Consider the following 17,446-nt stretch of genomic DNA (forward strand, 5'->3'; position numbering starts at 1 on the left):
ACCATTCAGGACATAGGCATGGGCAAGGACTTCATGTCTAAAATACCAAAAGCAATGGCAACAAAAGCCAAAATTGACAAGTGGGATCTAATTAAACTAAAGAGCTTTTGCACAGCAAAAGAAACTACCATCAGAGTGAACAGGAAACCTATAGAATGGGAGAAAATTTTTGCAATCTACTCATCTGACAAAGGGCTAATATCCAGAATCTACAAAGAACTCAAACAAAGTTACAAGAAAGAAACAAACAACCCCATCAAAAAGTGGGCGAAGGATATGAACATACACTTCTCAAAAGCAGACATTTATGCAGCCAACAGACATATGAAAAAATGCTCATCATCACTGGCCATCAGAGAAATGCAAATCAAAACCACAATGAGATACCATCTCACACCAGTTAGAATGGTGATCATTAAAAAGTCAGGAAACAACAGGGGCTGGAGAGGATGTGGAGAAATAGGAACACTTTTACACTGTTGGTGGGACTGTAAACTAGTTCAACCATTGTGGAAGACAGTGTGGCGATTCCTCAGGGATCTAGAACTAGAAATTCCATTTGAGCCAGCCATCCCATTACTGGGTATATACCCAAAGGATTATAAATCATGCTGCTATAAAGACACATGCACACGTATGTTTATTGTGGCACTATTCACAATAGCAAAGACTTGGAACCAACCCAAATGTCCATCAATGATAGACTGGATTAAGAAAATATGGCACATATACACCATGGAATACTATGCAGCCATAAAAAATGATGAGTTCATGTCCTTTGTAGGGACATGAATGAAGCTGGAAACCATCATTCTCAGCAAACTATCACAAAGAGAAAAAACCAAACACTGCATGTTCTCACTCATAGGTGGGAATTGAACAATGAGAACACATGGACACAGGGTGAGGAACATCACACACTGGGGCCGGTCATGGGGTGGGGGTAGGGGGAAGGGATAGCATTAGGAGATATACCTAATGTAAATGATGAGTTAATGGGTGCAGCACACCAATATGGCACATGTATACATATGTAACAAACCTGCACATTGTGCACATGTACCCTAGAACTTAAAGTATAATGAAAAAAAAAAGCAATATAAACACCAGGAGAACTTGATAAGACTTGGAGCTAATGTTAGGTGCATAAATGCATATACCCCAATAAAAGTCATATAAACATTTAGTCTTCCAAAATTTTTCACCAAATTTTACTTCCTCATAGACTCCTGGAAAACAAAAGGACTCTCTTGTTCTCTGAATACTCTCCATCCTTGCCTCGATTTAGATATGCTCAAGATGGAAGCACTCAGAGTGTGGCTTGATCTGACTCCAAACTGATCTAGAATTGAAGGCTGTTAGGAAGACTATTCTCACACATACTTGTACTTTGAAAGGTGGTTCTACAAATTGTCTGGAGGCCCATGGCCAATATCAACAGGGTTTTGTGAGGAAAGAGATCCCCCTAGTAGCAGTGAGCATTGTCATGCACAGCATGAATGCTCAATAAATGTACTAAATTGAACTAAAATTTTTAACAAATATGAGGATACACTAACATCGAATCAAAAACAAAAAAAAAGTAAAATGATGCTGCGAGCTTATCAGGGCATAATTAATAGAAAGCTATTTCATATTATCTTCTTAAGGCTAAAGGAAGCATTTTGGGAGTTAACTACGAGGATAAGTGATTCTAGGAAATGTGATACAGAAAAGGGGTTTGTGTTCCTGAGAATTCTCCCTTGTCTGGGGAGCACCATTTCTCCTTCCATGTTGAATATTCTCACCCAAAAAGTGAGACAAAGTTTGCTCTAGTCCAGCAATAGACAGGATGGTACCAGGAGCTGAAATTATTTTTATAGGAATAGAAAGAAATTTCTGCAATCAGACTTAAAAATATCAATTAAAACAAAGACAAATATACACGATGAAACACAACAGCATCCAATCAATGGGATAGGAGATTAAAATCATTTCATTAAAGGTTACAAATTATGCTGGATAGAAAGAATACCTTCTAGTGTTCCCTAGAACTATAGGATGATTAACAATAATATATTATAGTTTCAAATAGCTAAAATAAGGATGTTGAGTGTTACCAACCCAAAGAAATGATATTTGAGATGATGGACGTGCTACTTACTCTGATCTGATCACTATACATGATATATATTGAAATACCACTGTATACTCCCCAAATATGTACAATTATTGTGTCAACTAAAATATGAAATAATAAAATAAAACAATTTTAAAATTAAAAAAAGAAAAAGTTCATAGTCTAATTTTTCAGTGTATCTAAGGCAATCAGAGAGATGAAAAAATATATATTGAGCTACCAACTGTATTCTCAAAACGTGAAGATTTATGTTGACTGGTAACAAGTCATCACAAATGTGAAAAAGTCCTACTGCCTTCCTCCATACCTGATTGCAAATGAATGGAAAAATTCCAGTGACAGAAAAGTCTCCCAAGTTATGAATGAGATCACTTTGGCAAAGGGGAATGTTGGTAAATGTCAGAGCCCAGTCAGTTAAAAAGCAAGTTACTAAGAATGACAAGGATAAAATCCTATCCTTTTTGTGATTTCTTGATTTTACACATTTGCAGAATAATAACGGTGGAATACATACAGTATCAAGCATAGTTCTAAATGCTTTTTGTGTAGTAATTAATTTAATCCTCACAACAATCTGTAGGGTTGATACTGTTACAATTAACCTCAATTTATAGGTAAATTTATAGATGGGTAAACAGAGGCACAGAGCAGTCAACATTCTTGCCTAAGCTCATACAACTAGTAAGTGATAAAACTAGGGTTTTGTGCATGGTGTCTTCACTACTACCTGATACTACTTCTATGCTTGACGGCATAGATACAAAATCTACTGATCATCTAGGTCAGAAATTTCACAAAGAAGCACTATTAGCCAGAAGGGAGATTAGCTACAAAAATGCAGAGAAATGTAATACCACATGTCACTACTAAATAACTCAGAAAGAACACCCTTCTTCAAGCCCTAATACTAATAATTTAGTACTATTTGAAGACAAGTGTGTAAACAGCACACTGATGTGTTTTAAAGGTATTAATTATTTTGTAGCTGCCATCATCATCATCAAAGAATGCCCAGCAATTTATGACAGCACAGTTAATTAAAAGCGGACACTTCAGGAACAAATGAATTTAGATGACAGTCTGTGCATTAGAGAGCCCCCTCAGCATATTACTGTAATAATGTTATGGTTCTCAGGGAAAACAGATTTTATCCTCCTGTGAGAATAAAATGAAGAAGGAAAAGCTACAATCAGCTCTTTCTGATGGGAAAAGTAAGGCTTGCTTGCCAGCCTGTCCAGCTCCTGTCTTCAAGAAACAACCCCATACAGCTAGTGAATTCTGCTTTCTCTAAGAGGGTGGTGTACAGCATCCACACACAGCCTCTCATCGCAGGGCAGGTCCTGTAGCTTATAGCGCCTGGAGAATGCACGGGGCGATAATCCATCAGGAAAAGGGCTGGTAAATTGCACGAACTTTGCCATTTGTCTACTAGTGTGCGAAGAGAGATATCAATCCTAAAGCAACAAACTCTTCTCAGAGCACTATAAATATCCAGGATGGCAAAACAGGTTACCTAGGGGATGGTTATTTGCATTATAAAAGATTCCTCCTTTGCAAAAAGATTCCCTTCCAGATGTCTTAAAACAGAGGTCTCTTAAGTGTCCTTAAATGTGATTTATAAAATTATATTTACACAAGGTTTTAGAAAGGGAAAGAACAACTAATGTTTATTAAGTGCCATGTTTTCTGCCACTTATTATCTTCTTTAATCTTCATAGCCACAAATGAAACAAGAGCAAGCCAAGCAAACTTGCAAAAAAATGTGATAGGAAATCCGATGGGTAAAAATGTCAAATTCCATCTTTGCAATGGAAAAGCACTGAACTGGTACCCCAGAACCTGGCTTGCTCTCCCAGGACTGCTACTAAACTGGACAAGACCCAGGAACCCACCCACAGCTCAATCAGGTGTCCATGTATAAAACGAAGGCTGATGAACAGGAACTTTAAAATCCCTTTCTGTAGAAACAATCCATGCTTCCTGATCTATAGTAGTTCGGTCCAATGTCAGTAGTGATGACAAATGCTTTTAAGAGAAAATTAAAGTAGGAATGGGCTTTTTTGCTTTACAGCTTTTTTTTAAGAGATGATTAAAGAGATAACCATGGCTTTCATCAGATTCAATTAGTAGTTCTCCCGTAAGCCTAGGAAATAAAAAAAAGAACAGAGCACAATTAACCTTCATCTATTGATTTCATTTTATTTTAACATAAGTCTCTATTTACGGGAGGAAACCAATTAAAACTACCAAAAGGTGTTCATATGTGAATTGGTGGCAGAAGAACAGCTGTATGTAATCATAGATATAAGAGGCAACAATAAAAATGAAAGAAAAGTGCAGTCTTTTTAGTCAGCGTAATCTGTGTTTTACATATTGGCTTGTTATGAGTCATTACACAATCTCAAAGTCAAGGAAAGGATTACGTGCACTGTTTTGACATTGACTCCTCTTGTCCATAGTTTGATGAAGACCTAGCTGATGGATGCCATTGTTAATCTCATTTTCTTCCTTTAGTGTCTATGTTATTAATAGCTATGTCAATGTTGATGATAATATAAGACAGAACAAAAAACTCTCAATTTTAATAGTTTAAGTCAAGTAAGAAATGCAGTTAAGTGGTTAGAATACCAACTTGGGAGTCACCTACTTTGACTTCTCCATTACTCACCTATTCTAAGATGACATGTCACCTTTCAATGTGTCCATTTACCCATTTATAAGACACTAGACTCTAAGTGGTTTTTTAAGACCTTTTGTGAAAGGTTCTGGGACACTGTGTAGTGACATCTTAAACACCTCTCTTTCATCATTTTTAACTCTAGTTCTTCCTTTTTAAGCTAAGCTTAAATCTCATGTTCTCCATGGGACTTGTACCATTAAACTACGAACCACAGTTATGTACTTAGAGTTAACACCTGCTATTGATCATTTACCTTGTCCCAGACTTCCTGCTAATAGTATAAAATACATTGTCACTTTTTATTCTCACCTGATAATTAAGAGGTAACAAATAGTTTTCTCATTTTATAGGAGAAGAAACAAGGGCTTAAAGAGTTTAAAGAACTTGTCCAAGGTGGGATTTGTTTGTTTGTTTGTTTTTTTCTTTGAAAGAGAGTCTTGCTCCATCACCCAGGCTTTCTGGTTCAAGCGATTCTCCTGCCTCAGCCTTCTGAGTAGCTGGGATTACAGGTGCCCACCACCACACCCGGCAATTTTTTGTATTTTTAATAGAGACGGGGTTCACCATATTGGCCAGACTGGTCTCAAACTCCTGACTTCATTATCTGCCCACCTCCACCTCCCAAAGTGCTGGGATTACAGGCGTGAGCCACCATGCCCCACCCAAGATGGGATTTTTATAATGTTTGTTTGACTTTCTACCCCCAATTTTGTGCTTCTAATTACTGTATTGCATTATTTTTAGGAATTCCTTCTGGGGATTCTTACAGATGTTAGGCTTGATACTTATAAATCAGAATTTAATCACCATTACTTATGTTACTCTCTAGATATTTTGAATATATATTTTCTTGCTGAAGTGGACATCTGTCTTTCATTGATCTGAAAATCAATGTGTAGAAGAAGGAATAAGAAGAGGAAGAGAAGAAAAAAGAGAAGTAGGAAGAAGGAAGGAAGGAAGGAAAGGAAGGAAAAAAACTCATCTAACTTCTCTTGCTACTAGAATAAGATATGCTGTTTAGGTCACGTCTATCACAGATGCTAACTTAAGACACTGATACAAAACCTGACTAACATAGGGAAACAGCAAGGTGTGTGTATCTATTTTTAATGTCACAAACTTCAGTGGAGAGAGTGGTTCTGGATCCAGCCATTGTGGTAGTAGCTGCTTGATTTGGCCACTTCCTAACTGTGATAGAAGCAGCAGCAATCTTTGGTGGCTGGTTTATGCTGTGCCTTCTCGGTGTAATCCCTGCAAGCTTAGAGTATGTGTTTTGAGTTCCCAATAATTCTGGGCTCTCTATAACCTGTAGTATATTCCTTTCTGCTTAAATTGACTAGCATTCATTTGTATATCTGCAAATAACCCTGATCACTATCTTGTCACATTAATTTTAGTTCCCGTATTAGTTATGTATTGTGCAACAATAAATTGTGCACAAATTTATACAAATAATTGTGTATTATTTGTATAATTGTAATACAAATAATTGCATTTGTATAATTGTATTTGTATAATTATTTGTATAATTGTAATACAAATAATATTGTAATACAAATAATTGTGTATTAGTTATTTATTGTGCAACAGTAAACTGTGCAACAAATTACTTCCAAATTTAATGGCTTAAAAAACACATGTTTATTATCTCAGAGTTTCTGTGGGTTAAGAATATGGGCCTGACTTAGATGGGTTCTCTGTTCCATGGTCACTCACAGGATTGTAATCAACTGTGGGCCCAAAGGTTTAAGGTTTCATCTGAAGGTTCAGCTAGGGAAAGGATTCTCCTTTAATTTTACTCAGTGATTGTTGGCAGCATTCAATTTCCTGAAGGCTGTTGGGCTGGAGGCCTTACTTTATTGCTGGCTATAGACTGAATGCCTTTCCTAGTTCCTTATCATGCAGGTCTCTTCCACGTGGAATCTGGCTTCATTATAGTGCGCAAAACAAGAAGGCAACAAAGGCAGTCTGCTAGCCCGTCTTTTGTACCCTAATCACAAAAGTGACTTCCTGTCACCTTTGCCCTACTCTATTGGAATCAAGTAACATGCAAGGATGAAGATTACACAAGGACATGAATACCAAAAGTCAGATGTTATGGTTAATTTATTTTATGTGTCAACATGGCTAGGCCACAGTACCCAGATATTTAGTGAAACACCAGTCTAGATGTTGCTCTCTCTCTCTCTCCACACACACACACACACACACACACAGACACTATGCACACCCTATTAGTTCTGTTTCTCTAGAGAACCCTGATTAATACAGTGGTGTTCACTGAGGTCCTTTTAAAATTTTGCCTTCTGCACTACCAAAAGGAAAGTAATAGAGTTTAATGTTGGACAACGCTCCACTCCAAAAAAGTCTTAAATGTATTTATGGAGCCATTTTAGTGCAGCATGGGGCCTTAAAAAACATCTGGTCTAACTCTGTTAGTTTATAGAGGTAAAAACTGGGTTCTGGATTGGGTAATGACTTAATCAAGTTCTGTTTAGGAACCAAGCCAGGAGGAGAACTCAGTTTTCAATTTTAATGCTCTTACTATTGTCTGATAAGTTATCCCAAGTTGAAAGTGGAGAATTATGCCTGGTGGCCTAATATGATTATAGTAAAGGAAAATCTTCATGGACAAATGGAGCAGGGTAGTTCTACCCTTCAGTTGTTCTTCCCATAATGGGCAATGGTTTTGTGCTGGTGCCCTCTATCCTTCAGCCGAGACTCCCTAATGATCAATAGCGTGCATATCCAAGTCAGCTATCTGAGGTCATGGATGCTGCCTTTGGCTATGAAATAGAACAAAACTAACTAGCCATGAGGGGATTAACCCCTGACCTTGGCCTCATTAGTGCTGAGCTCTAACCAACTGTTGGACACATATCATATTGTTTGTCTTTAAAACTATGCTTGAATCTGCTATATTACTTTCTCATTAACATCTAGTAGCTGGGAATAATTTAATGGATTTTTCCAGTGCTTTTTATCAGTACAAAATGCTGATGAGTAAGTATATAAAAAATTAAACTTGATTTTTAAAATATTTAATTTTATTATTATCATTATCCCTATTTTACAAATGGTGCTGGGAAAACTGGCTAGCCATATGCAGAAAACTGAAACTGGACCCCTTCCTTACACCTTATACAAAAATTAACTCGATGGATTAAAGACTTAAATTTAAAACCCAAAACTCTAAAAAAAAACCCTAGAAGAAAACGTAGGCAATACCATTCAGGACATAGGCACAGGCAAAGATTTTATGATGAAATCACCAAAAGCAATTGCAACAAAAGCTAAAACTGACAAATGAGATCTAATTAAACTAAAGAGCTTCTGCACAGAAAAAGAAACTATCATCAGAATGAACAGGCAATCTACAGAATGGGAGAAAATTTTTGCAATCTACCATGTGACAAAGGTCTAGTATCCAGAATTTACAAGGAACTTAAACAAATTTCCAAGAAAAAAAAAAAACAGCCCCATCAAAAAGTAGGCAAAGGAGATGAACAGATACTTCTCAAAAGAAGACATTTATGCAGCCAACAAACATGAAGAAAACCTCAACATCACTGATCATTAGAGAAATGCAAATCAAAACCACAATGAGATACCATCTTACACCAGTCAGATGGTGATTATTAAAAAGTCAAGAAAAAACAGATGCTGGCGAGGATGTGGAGAAATAGAAAGGCTTTTACACTGTTAGTGGGAATGTGAATTAGTTCATCCATTGTGGAAGACAGTGTGGTGATACCTCAAGGATCTGGAACCAGAAATACCATTTGACCCAGAAATACAATTTGATCCATATATCCCATTACTGGGTATATACCCAAAGGAATATAAATCATTCTGTTATAAAGATACATGCACACTTATGTTTATTACAGCACTATTCACAATAGCAAAGACATGGAACCAACCTAAATGTCCATCAATGATAGACTGGAAAAGAAAATGTGGTACATATACACCATGAAATACTATGCAGCCATAAAGAGGAATGAGATCATGTCCTTTGCAGGGACATGGGTGAAGCTGGAAGCCATTATCCTCAGCAAACTAACACAGGAACAGAAGAACAAACATCACATGTTCTTACTCATAAGTGGGAGTTGAACAATGAGAACACATGGACACAGGGAGGGGAACAACACACACCAGGGACTGTTAGGGGACAGTGACGAGGGGAGGGATAGCATTAGGACAAACACCTAATGTATGCAGGGCTTAAAACTTAGATGATGGGTTGATAGGTGCAGCAAAACACCATGACACACATATACCTATGTAACAACCCTGCATGTCCTGCACATGTATCCCAGAACTTAAAGTGAAAAAAATTTAAAAGGAAAAGAAAACCCTGAAATATGAATTAGTAGGTGAAAAAATACCACTATAATAGATGTTCTTGTTTACAGCTGTCTACATTTGGTGGGAAATCTAAGGCTGAATTGTCAAACACTGCACTATACCTAGGTGTTTGAGGCAATTTGTGGAGATTAAAATCTTGGGTTTTCTAATGCGCATCAACAGTAAATCCTGTTGCTTCTTCTTGTCCAGTAAAAATCAATACTTTCAGATAAGAAGCATTGATTGCAAATTATTTTAAGCAGTTATTTTAAAATAACATCCAAGATTAAGTGAGAGTTTGACTTAAAGTCATTTAATCAAGGATACTAAATTAAAAGATTACTCTGCCCGGGTGTGGTGGTTTGCAGAAGGAAAGGCAATGATCATTAACATGCACCATGCCAGGTGCTTAAAGAGGGTTACAACATTTGATGCTCGCTGCAAACCAAGAGACAGAATTTATTATTATTATTATTATTATTATTATTATACTTTAAGTTCTAGGGTACATGTGCACAACGTTGTATACATGTGCCATGTTGGTTTGCTGCACCCATCAGCTCATCATTTACATTAGGTATTTCTCCTAATGCTATCCCTCCCCCAGTCCCCCACCCCACAACAGGCCCCGGTGTGTGATGTTCCCTGCCCTGTGTCCAAGTGTTCTCATTGTTTAATTCCCACCTATGAGTGAGAACATGCAGTGTTTTGGATTTCTGCAAGAGACATAAATTTTTATCCATATTCTATTGCTCAGAAAACTTAGGGTCAGAGAAATTCAATCACATTCCCAAAGACACAGTTCCCAGTCTGAGAGCAGAAATAAAATGTAAGTCTATTCACCCATCTCAAGTTCTTTTCACTGTGTTCTCTAGATATCAGAATATATTTAGCACATGTATTATAAGGTTGGGTTATTTTTCCTACCATCGTTCCCTCTTCCTCACTTCTCATCTCCCAAAAAGACACTCTTCTAATCAATCCCTCTTAATCTCTCTCATTCTTGTGTACATGTGCATGCACATAACTCCCCACCCCACTGCCACCGCACACACTTGTGGCAGAGAGACCAAAAAACAGGACTACTACTTGGGATCCAGAACTCCAGCCTAGACTCCATCTGTCACTGCAGTCAAGTCACTAATCTCATCTTCCTCATTGGTAAATGGATGTGTCTCCTATAATTTTATCTCTAAGGGTATAACTGGCCAGGCGTGGTGGCTCAAGCATGTAATACCAGCACTTTAGGAGGCCGAGGCAGGCGGATCACGAGGTCACAAGATCAGGAGATTGAGACCATCCTGGCCAACATGGTGAAACCCTGTCTCTGTTAAAATACAAAAAATTAGCTGGGCATGGTGGCACGCACCTGTAGTCCCAGCTACTCGGGAGGCTGAGGCAGTGGTGGGGTTGGGGGTGGAATTGCTTGAGCCCTGGGGGTGGAGCTTGCAGTGAGCCAAGATCCTGCCACTGCACTCCAGCATGGGCGACAGAGCGAGATTCCGTCTCAAAAAAACAAACAAAAAAAAGTATATAACTGTTTATTATCAAGTATTGTTATACTTTAACATCTGTGCTCTTTCAAAAAGTTTATAACTAATTGCCTATCATCAAACATTTTTATACTTTAACATCTATACTTCCCTAAGTGAAGAGGAGAATTGATATTATCTGGTTACTTTTATGCCTCTGCGCCATCAGCAATTTCAAGCCTTCAATCCTACCTTGTCCAATATGGCAGCCATCCATAGTCTCATGTGGCTATTGAGTGCTTAATATGTGGCTGATACAACTTAGGAAGTGAATTTTAATTTAATTTAATTTTAATTTTAATTTAAAACCAAAGGTGAGATTTTTTTCGCTGGGACTGATTGCACTTTAACCATTGAAGTTTCAGCATCGAACTGAAATGTGCTCTTAACTATAAAATACACATCAGATTTCAAAGTGTTAGTTTAGAAACAAGCATACAAAAATCTCATTAATTTTATACTGATTACATGTTGAAATGATAATACTTTAGCTATATTGGCTTAATTCAATATATTATTAAAATTAATTTAACCTGTCTCTCTTTTTAAAACAGTTTATTTTGACAACTAGAATAACCAAAATGTGAGTCACGTTATATTTCTAATGGACAGGACTGCTGTAATTGTCTTTTAGCAATGTAATAGGTCCAAGATGGGGTTTGGGTATCTGTTTGTCTTCAGGTAATCCTTCAATTCAGCTGCTATTGAGAATGACTGCCAGAAGTTGCAGCAAAGATTTTGTGTATCAACTCCCTTGTGATTTATTCTCTAAAATAATGTGATTGAATCATCTTGCTTTTTTTGGTCATCAGTCTGTATCTTAACTGAAAAAAAAAAAAAGGTCTTAATCTATTAACAGTTTACAGGACCCAAGTATTGCAGAGGGGTTGTTATATCCAACTCATTTTAAATGTTACCATAAAGCTGTGCCTGGGGCCGGCTTAACACAAATTATATTCTCTACAGACAAAAGAGAGCCACCTTCTGAAAGCCAGCCATCCTTCACGTACACTGCAAAGGAGTTCCAGTGGTGAGATGGCACTGTTTGTGTGTGTGTGTTTTTTGGTTTGAGTGTAGTGCCACCAATTATGATAAGGTTTAAAGATCCTGGGAGGGGAGAGTGGTGGACATAGTAGACTTCCCCCTAACATTCCCCCACCTACCTTCTGGTGTGTCTTTCTCTTTGCAAAATCCAGAAGACTAAAAACCACATTATATACATTCCCGCAAAGCTTGGATAGCAGATATGATTTAGACTTGGCAGATTATACGCATCCATGTGAAATTTGGAAAGTGGGATGTGAAAGTGGAGGCCACATCCAGTAGCCATGTTAAAGGAAATGAGCAAAATTTCCTTTATACCTAAAATATATCAAATATTATCACTTCATCAAATCATCATTACAAAATTATTAATAACCTATGTTTTACTCATTTTTTATATGAAGTCTTTAAAACATATTATATATTTTACATTTATTGTCCATCTGCATTTGGACTAGTCACTTTTCAAGTACTCAATTGCCACCTGTGGTTGTACAGTGTAGCTCTAGAGCAGGGGTTAGCAAACTTTTTCTGTGAAAATCAGATAGAAATATTTTAGGTTTGTGAGACACAGTTTCTATTGCATTCTATTGTCTCCTTTATTTTTGTTTCTGTTTTTAAATATACTTTAAAAAATATAAAAGCCATTTTTAGCTCGTGCAAGATACAATTACGGGCTGCCTAAGGCTATGATTTTCAGTCCCTACTCTAGAGTGAAAATCAGCCCTTCTGAGGGTTCTCTAACTTCTATGCTAAATCCTGCCTGCTTCTAGTAGCAAGAGTAGATTCTGTTTTCCACAGTTGAATTTGGCAAATTTATACAGAACATTATTCACCTCGTTCTACAGTGTAAGGAAATGGAGACTGCAAGACTTTCAGCAACTTTCCAAGGTCATATAGCTTCTAAGTGACAGAGCTAGAAAGAGAATCCACAACTGCTCACATCCAAAGCTGACAATTTTATCCGCTGCATCATTGGCTCTCCATTATTATTAAGACTTTCTTTAGCTTGAGTAATGAACCTTCACTGATCCATTTATTTAGCTTACAAATATTTATTGAATGACCACTATGCAAAAGATATGAATAATAGGAACAATGCCTTTGACCCACATTTAAGCACATTTTTAAAAAGGCTCAAGTTTTCTGTTAATTTATGAGATACAAAATGAAGTGGAAAATTGACAATTATTTGCTTACTTCCGTCAATATAGACAGCAAGTCAGATAATTCAGGCTTGATCCAGTTAGCCCCAAATTGGCAGAGATACAAACATTTTATGTTCTCTGCCTTAATCTGTTTTGTGTTGCTGTAACAGAATACCTGAGACTGGGTAATTTATAGCAAACAGGAATTTACTGGCTCACAGTTCTGGAAGCTGAGAAGTCCAAGACAGAGGGGCCACATCTCGTGAGGACCTTCTTCTTGTGTCACTCCATGGCAGAAAGCAAAAGGGCAAAAGAGGGCAAAACAAAGAAAACAAGAGAGGGCCAAATTTGGCTTTTATAACAAACCCACTCTTGATTACAAACTCACTCTCATGATAACGACATTAATCCATTTGTAAGATTAGAGCTTTCATGATCCACTAATCTCTTCTTAAAAGTCCCACCTGTCAATATGATTGCACTGGGGATTAAATTTCCAACACATGAACTTTAGGAGAGACATTCAAACCATAGCATTCTCACTCTTTTTCTAATTCAAATACTTTGTGAGCTTCAGACATAAGGAGATATTAAAATAGATACAGAATCAAGCAGTTACAGGCTACATTTAAAATAACATTACGGAATGATCAGTCCTTAGGCTAATATGCTAGTTGTTTTTCAGCGCATTTACTTAGCCGCATGCTTGTTCACTCCCGCTAGTTTTTGGCAGTTGTCCTCCAACACTTTATGCCTTTCCTAATATACTGCAAGTGGATCACTTATTATTTCTCTTTTAAACATTTAATAATGTCCCATATCTTAAATTGGTTTCTCTTTGGACGAGCTATCCGTTATCAACCTTCCTAAAACTGCAATTAAAATACAAACTAGACATTTATGATGATGTATGATATTCTTCATTTAAAACCCCCAAATAAACCTCTTTCTGTTCAATGCCTCTACCCCATAATTGTACATATGAACTACACTGGATCATCTCCTTTGAGAATATTGATGATCTTATGTTCATCTATGGAACTCCCACTATGTTCAAAGCAGTGATATCCAAAGGGTGAAATTCCTAGTAAGTATGAATAAATAATATATTTCATAAGGGAAGCCAAAAGCCAAGGATTCTTCTCTCATTTTGATTTCCCTTTTTCAATTCATGTGGCAACTGACATTATTTTTATTATGGGCTATAGTTTCCTCCGTAACAAATAGTTGTATTGTCAGGTTGGTTCTAGAGATTTTGGGAGTAACTCTCTTCTCTGGAAAGGTTACAAATGCCCGGATTGAGGACTGGAAGCTTGAGCCATAACTCCATTAGCTTTCAGAGTATTTCAGGGTGATTTCAGAGTATTTCTGAGGAACCAGTCCAAATGGAATAATATTTTTTTCTGGTACTGTTAAGTCTGGTCCGAAACTTTTTTTCCTTACATCAAGATGGGGGAAGGAAGTGCCAATACCAGGAGAAAAAGAAAAAAATCTATTCTTCGAAGGCGGAGAAAGAAATTTAGGAAAGCTCCAGACCATTAACTGGGGATACTAAGAAAGCAGGTACTTAAAATACCTTGATTTAATTATTTAAAAAATTAACTTTATTCATCTAAGCTGTGAAATAATTTTCATTAGGAATATAATAAGTATTAATAATACTTTGATGGGAATGACATAATTCAACAACTAAAAAGTGAAATTGAGGGTTGAACTGACTTTTCAGTATGCCTGTATACAAACATACATGTTTGTATGTATACATATATTTTTAATTAAATGCTGAGAAATTACAGAGAAAGACAGAGCTATAGCAATTTAAATCATGTTTTTATCATTCTCGTCTTCTTTTGCAATATAAATGAAGTTTGGAAAAATTTTAGTCGACTAGTTGGCCATGAAATGGTTTAGTTTTTATGCATATTTACTAAACTCACACATTTAAGAAAATATCTTCAGGCTCTTCAGTCTATTCAATTTTTCTTTTTAATTATGGGGTGAAAATGCTTATGAACAATTTGCAATGTCAATTGACAGCCTCCATGTGAATGGTTTATATCTCTCACACTAATATGTGCAAAATAGTATTGCCCCCTCTTATGCATATCTAGCAACACCAACATCTTAGAGACATTAAAAAAGGTGTAAAGGTAAGGGAAGAGTTTCCACTGCATTGAAAAATATTTTTGTATTATTTTTATGTTACTGAGACTTATTATTAAACTTGCTTTCTAACATTGCTTTCTAATTGCTCCAAGCTTTCAAAAAACCAAAACTTTGAAAGCTATGATAATAAGCCATTTTTAATGTACCCAAAGAACAAAATAGGTATATGTGAAGGTAAGCGCAAAACTTAAAAGTAATTTGTTGTTACCCTTTCTCTAAAGCAAAAAAGATCTGAGTTTGTATCCTGGTGCATCCTCTCTTTGAGTGGGCAAGTTATTTAACCTTTTCAACATTTCTAAATCTCTCTAAAATTGTTGTGAGAATAAACATAAATAATTTCATGTATACATATATTACCTTACAAAAATAAGGCACTGAATAAATGATCATTATTATTTTTTGTGTTATCAGGAAAAGTGTGATTTTAAGGACAGGAAGTGGCATCTAAATCTGTAAGTATATGGAAGTTCTTTATCTGTAGCAAACATAGGCTCTTTTATATTGTCCTAAGCCACAACAAAAGTAAAAGAAGTTTATATGCATTAAGTTATAGTTGACCCTTTAACAACATGGAGGTTAGGGTTGCTGACACCCCATGTAGTCCAAAATTTTCATATAACTTTTGACTCCCTAAAAACTTTACTAATAGTCTACTATTGACTGGAAGACTTACTGATAACATAAATAGTCAATCGATACACATGTTGTATGTTATATGTATTATATACTGTGTTCTTACAAGTAAGGAAGCTAGAGAAAAGAAAATATTAATAAGAACTTGAGCAAGAGAAAATACATTTATTATGCATTAAGTGGGAGTGGATCATAATAAAGGTCTTTATTCCTGTCATCTTCACATTGAGTAGGCTGAGGAGGACGAGGAATAGGAGCAGTTGTGGCGAAAGAAAATCTGTGTATAAGTGGACCTGCACAGCTTGAACCCATGTTGTTCAAGGGTCGACTGTATTTTAAATACAGATCAATTGCACGAGAGTTAGAATAGCCAGCACTGTTAAACAGGGACAGGTGCAATTTTGTATAATGCAGAGAACTCTATCTCTAGTAATTTTAAAGATAATTCACAGAACAATTTGCATTTGCCAGTTTGTAACACTTACCTTTTACAAATGATGGTGTGTATCCATAAATTCAGGAAACAGTTTATTACAGTGGTTAGAGCATAAACTTTGAAAGCAGCCAGTGATGTGTCAGAATCAGCACTTGAGATAATTATTAACTAAATATTCAGATACTGCAAACCTGTAGTTAAACTATGGGTAGCTTGAAATTGGCCATGGTGGAGCATTTACACTGTGGAAATTGACAAATGCATAAATCTAGGTCTCCCTCACAACCACCACCTGATTTGCCAGAAACTACTGATTCAGATATGTATCTGTTTAAATGCCAACTTTAACACTTAATAGTTTATAGCCTTTAGTATCTTATCTTGCCTTTCTTTCTCGCAACTTCCAAGTCTAGAAAATGATATAATTATTTATAGTCATAAGGTTGCTTTGAGGATTGTGTTAACTTATATAATCATCTAGTGCACATTCAATAAATGGTGGTTCATATTAATAAGCCAAAATCATAAAAAAGACAACAAGAAAGAGAAAAGCAGAAACTAAAGGAAAAGGAATAACTTTCTGAGAACAGTGAATTTTTGCTGTATTAATAGGTATCATTAGGCAAGACATTCTAGAACTATAATAGAGAAAAAAAAATCCACTCCAGTGAATGCTTCACTCACCACGAAGAGATTGTTTGGTGTTTGTTCATTCTCTCCAAAGGGTGGGATAGGAGAATCAGTTCTACTAGACATGTTTTCTTGGTTAGCTTGTTGCTCTGGGATTGGCTCATATAAGCTATCCATAGAGCCCTCCTGCAATACAGAGATTTATGAGTCAAGGGATAACAGAATAATAATTTTCCTTGAAAAGGTACCTAATTTATACACCCACCTTTATATAGTACTTTATTTAAATTATCCTGGGCATAAGGATTAAGAGTTTACAGTATGCTAACTTTCAACAGTGAACAATACAGTAAAGCCAGGAATTATTACACAGCCAGGAATTATTATTACCACCATTATTACAGAGCCAAGAATTTAAACAAGAGTCTAAGTGTTGCAGAGGCAGGCACACAATGAGGGAATTCCTCAAGAGGTATGTTGAAGACATTAAAGTTCAAAAAACTAAATAAATGCCTTTTGAGACACCAATAAACTGTGTTGGTCACAGATTTGAGTTACATGTATGTCTCTAATTGGTACCACCTCCCTTTATAAGAAATACAGTCTGCTCTACTTAGCTTTCTCAACTGTGAAGTAGCAGTTTCAAGGGCAGAGGAGGCGAAGTAAGATGGCAGAATAGAAAGCTCCACTGATCGTTTCTCCACA

The 17,446-nt window shown here is 36.4% G+C and overlaps 1 protein-coding gene across 2 annotated transcripts in view; it reads right to left on the minus strand.

Annotated features, from left to right (window-relative positions):
- Positions 1-17,446, minus strand: part of SAMSN1 (SAM domain, SH3 domain and nuclear localization signals 1) — a 175,264-nt gene that overhangs the window by 141,331 nt on the left and 16,487 nt on the right. For both annotated transcript variants that reach the window (XM_009442827.5, XM_054675301.2), the window contains exon 3: positions 16,796-16,927. In XM_009442827.5, coding sequence (XP_009441102.3) covers positions 16,796-16,927 — 132 coding nt within the window. The remainder of the gene's footprint in view (positions 1-16,795; positions 16,928-17,446) is intronic.

The sequence above is a fragment of the Pan troglodytes genome, chromosome 22, assembly GCF_028858775.2.
Source record: "Pan troglodytes isolate AG18354 chromosome 22, NHGRI_mPanTro3-v2.0_pri, whole genome shotgun sequence".
Taxonomy (NCBI): Eukaryota; Metazoa; Chordata; class Mammalia; order Primates; family Hominidae; genus Pan; species Pan troglodytes.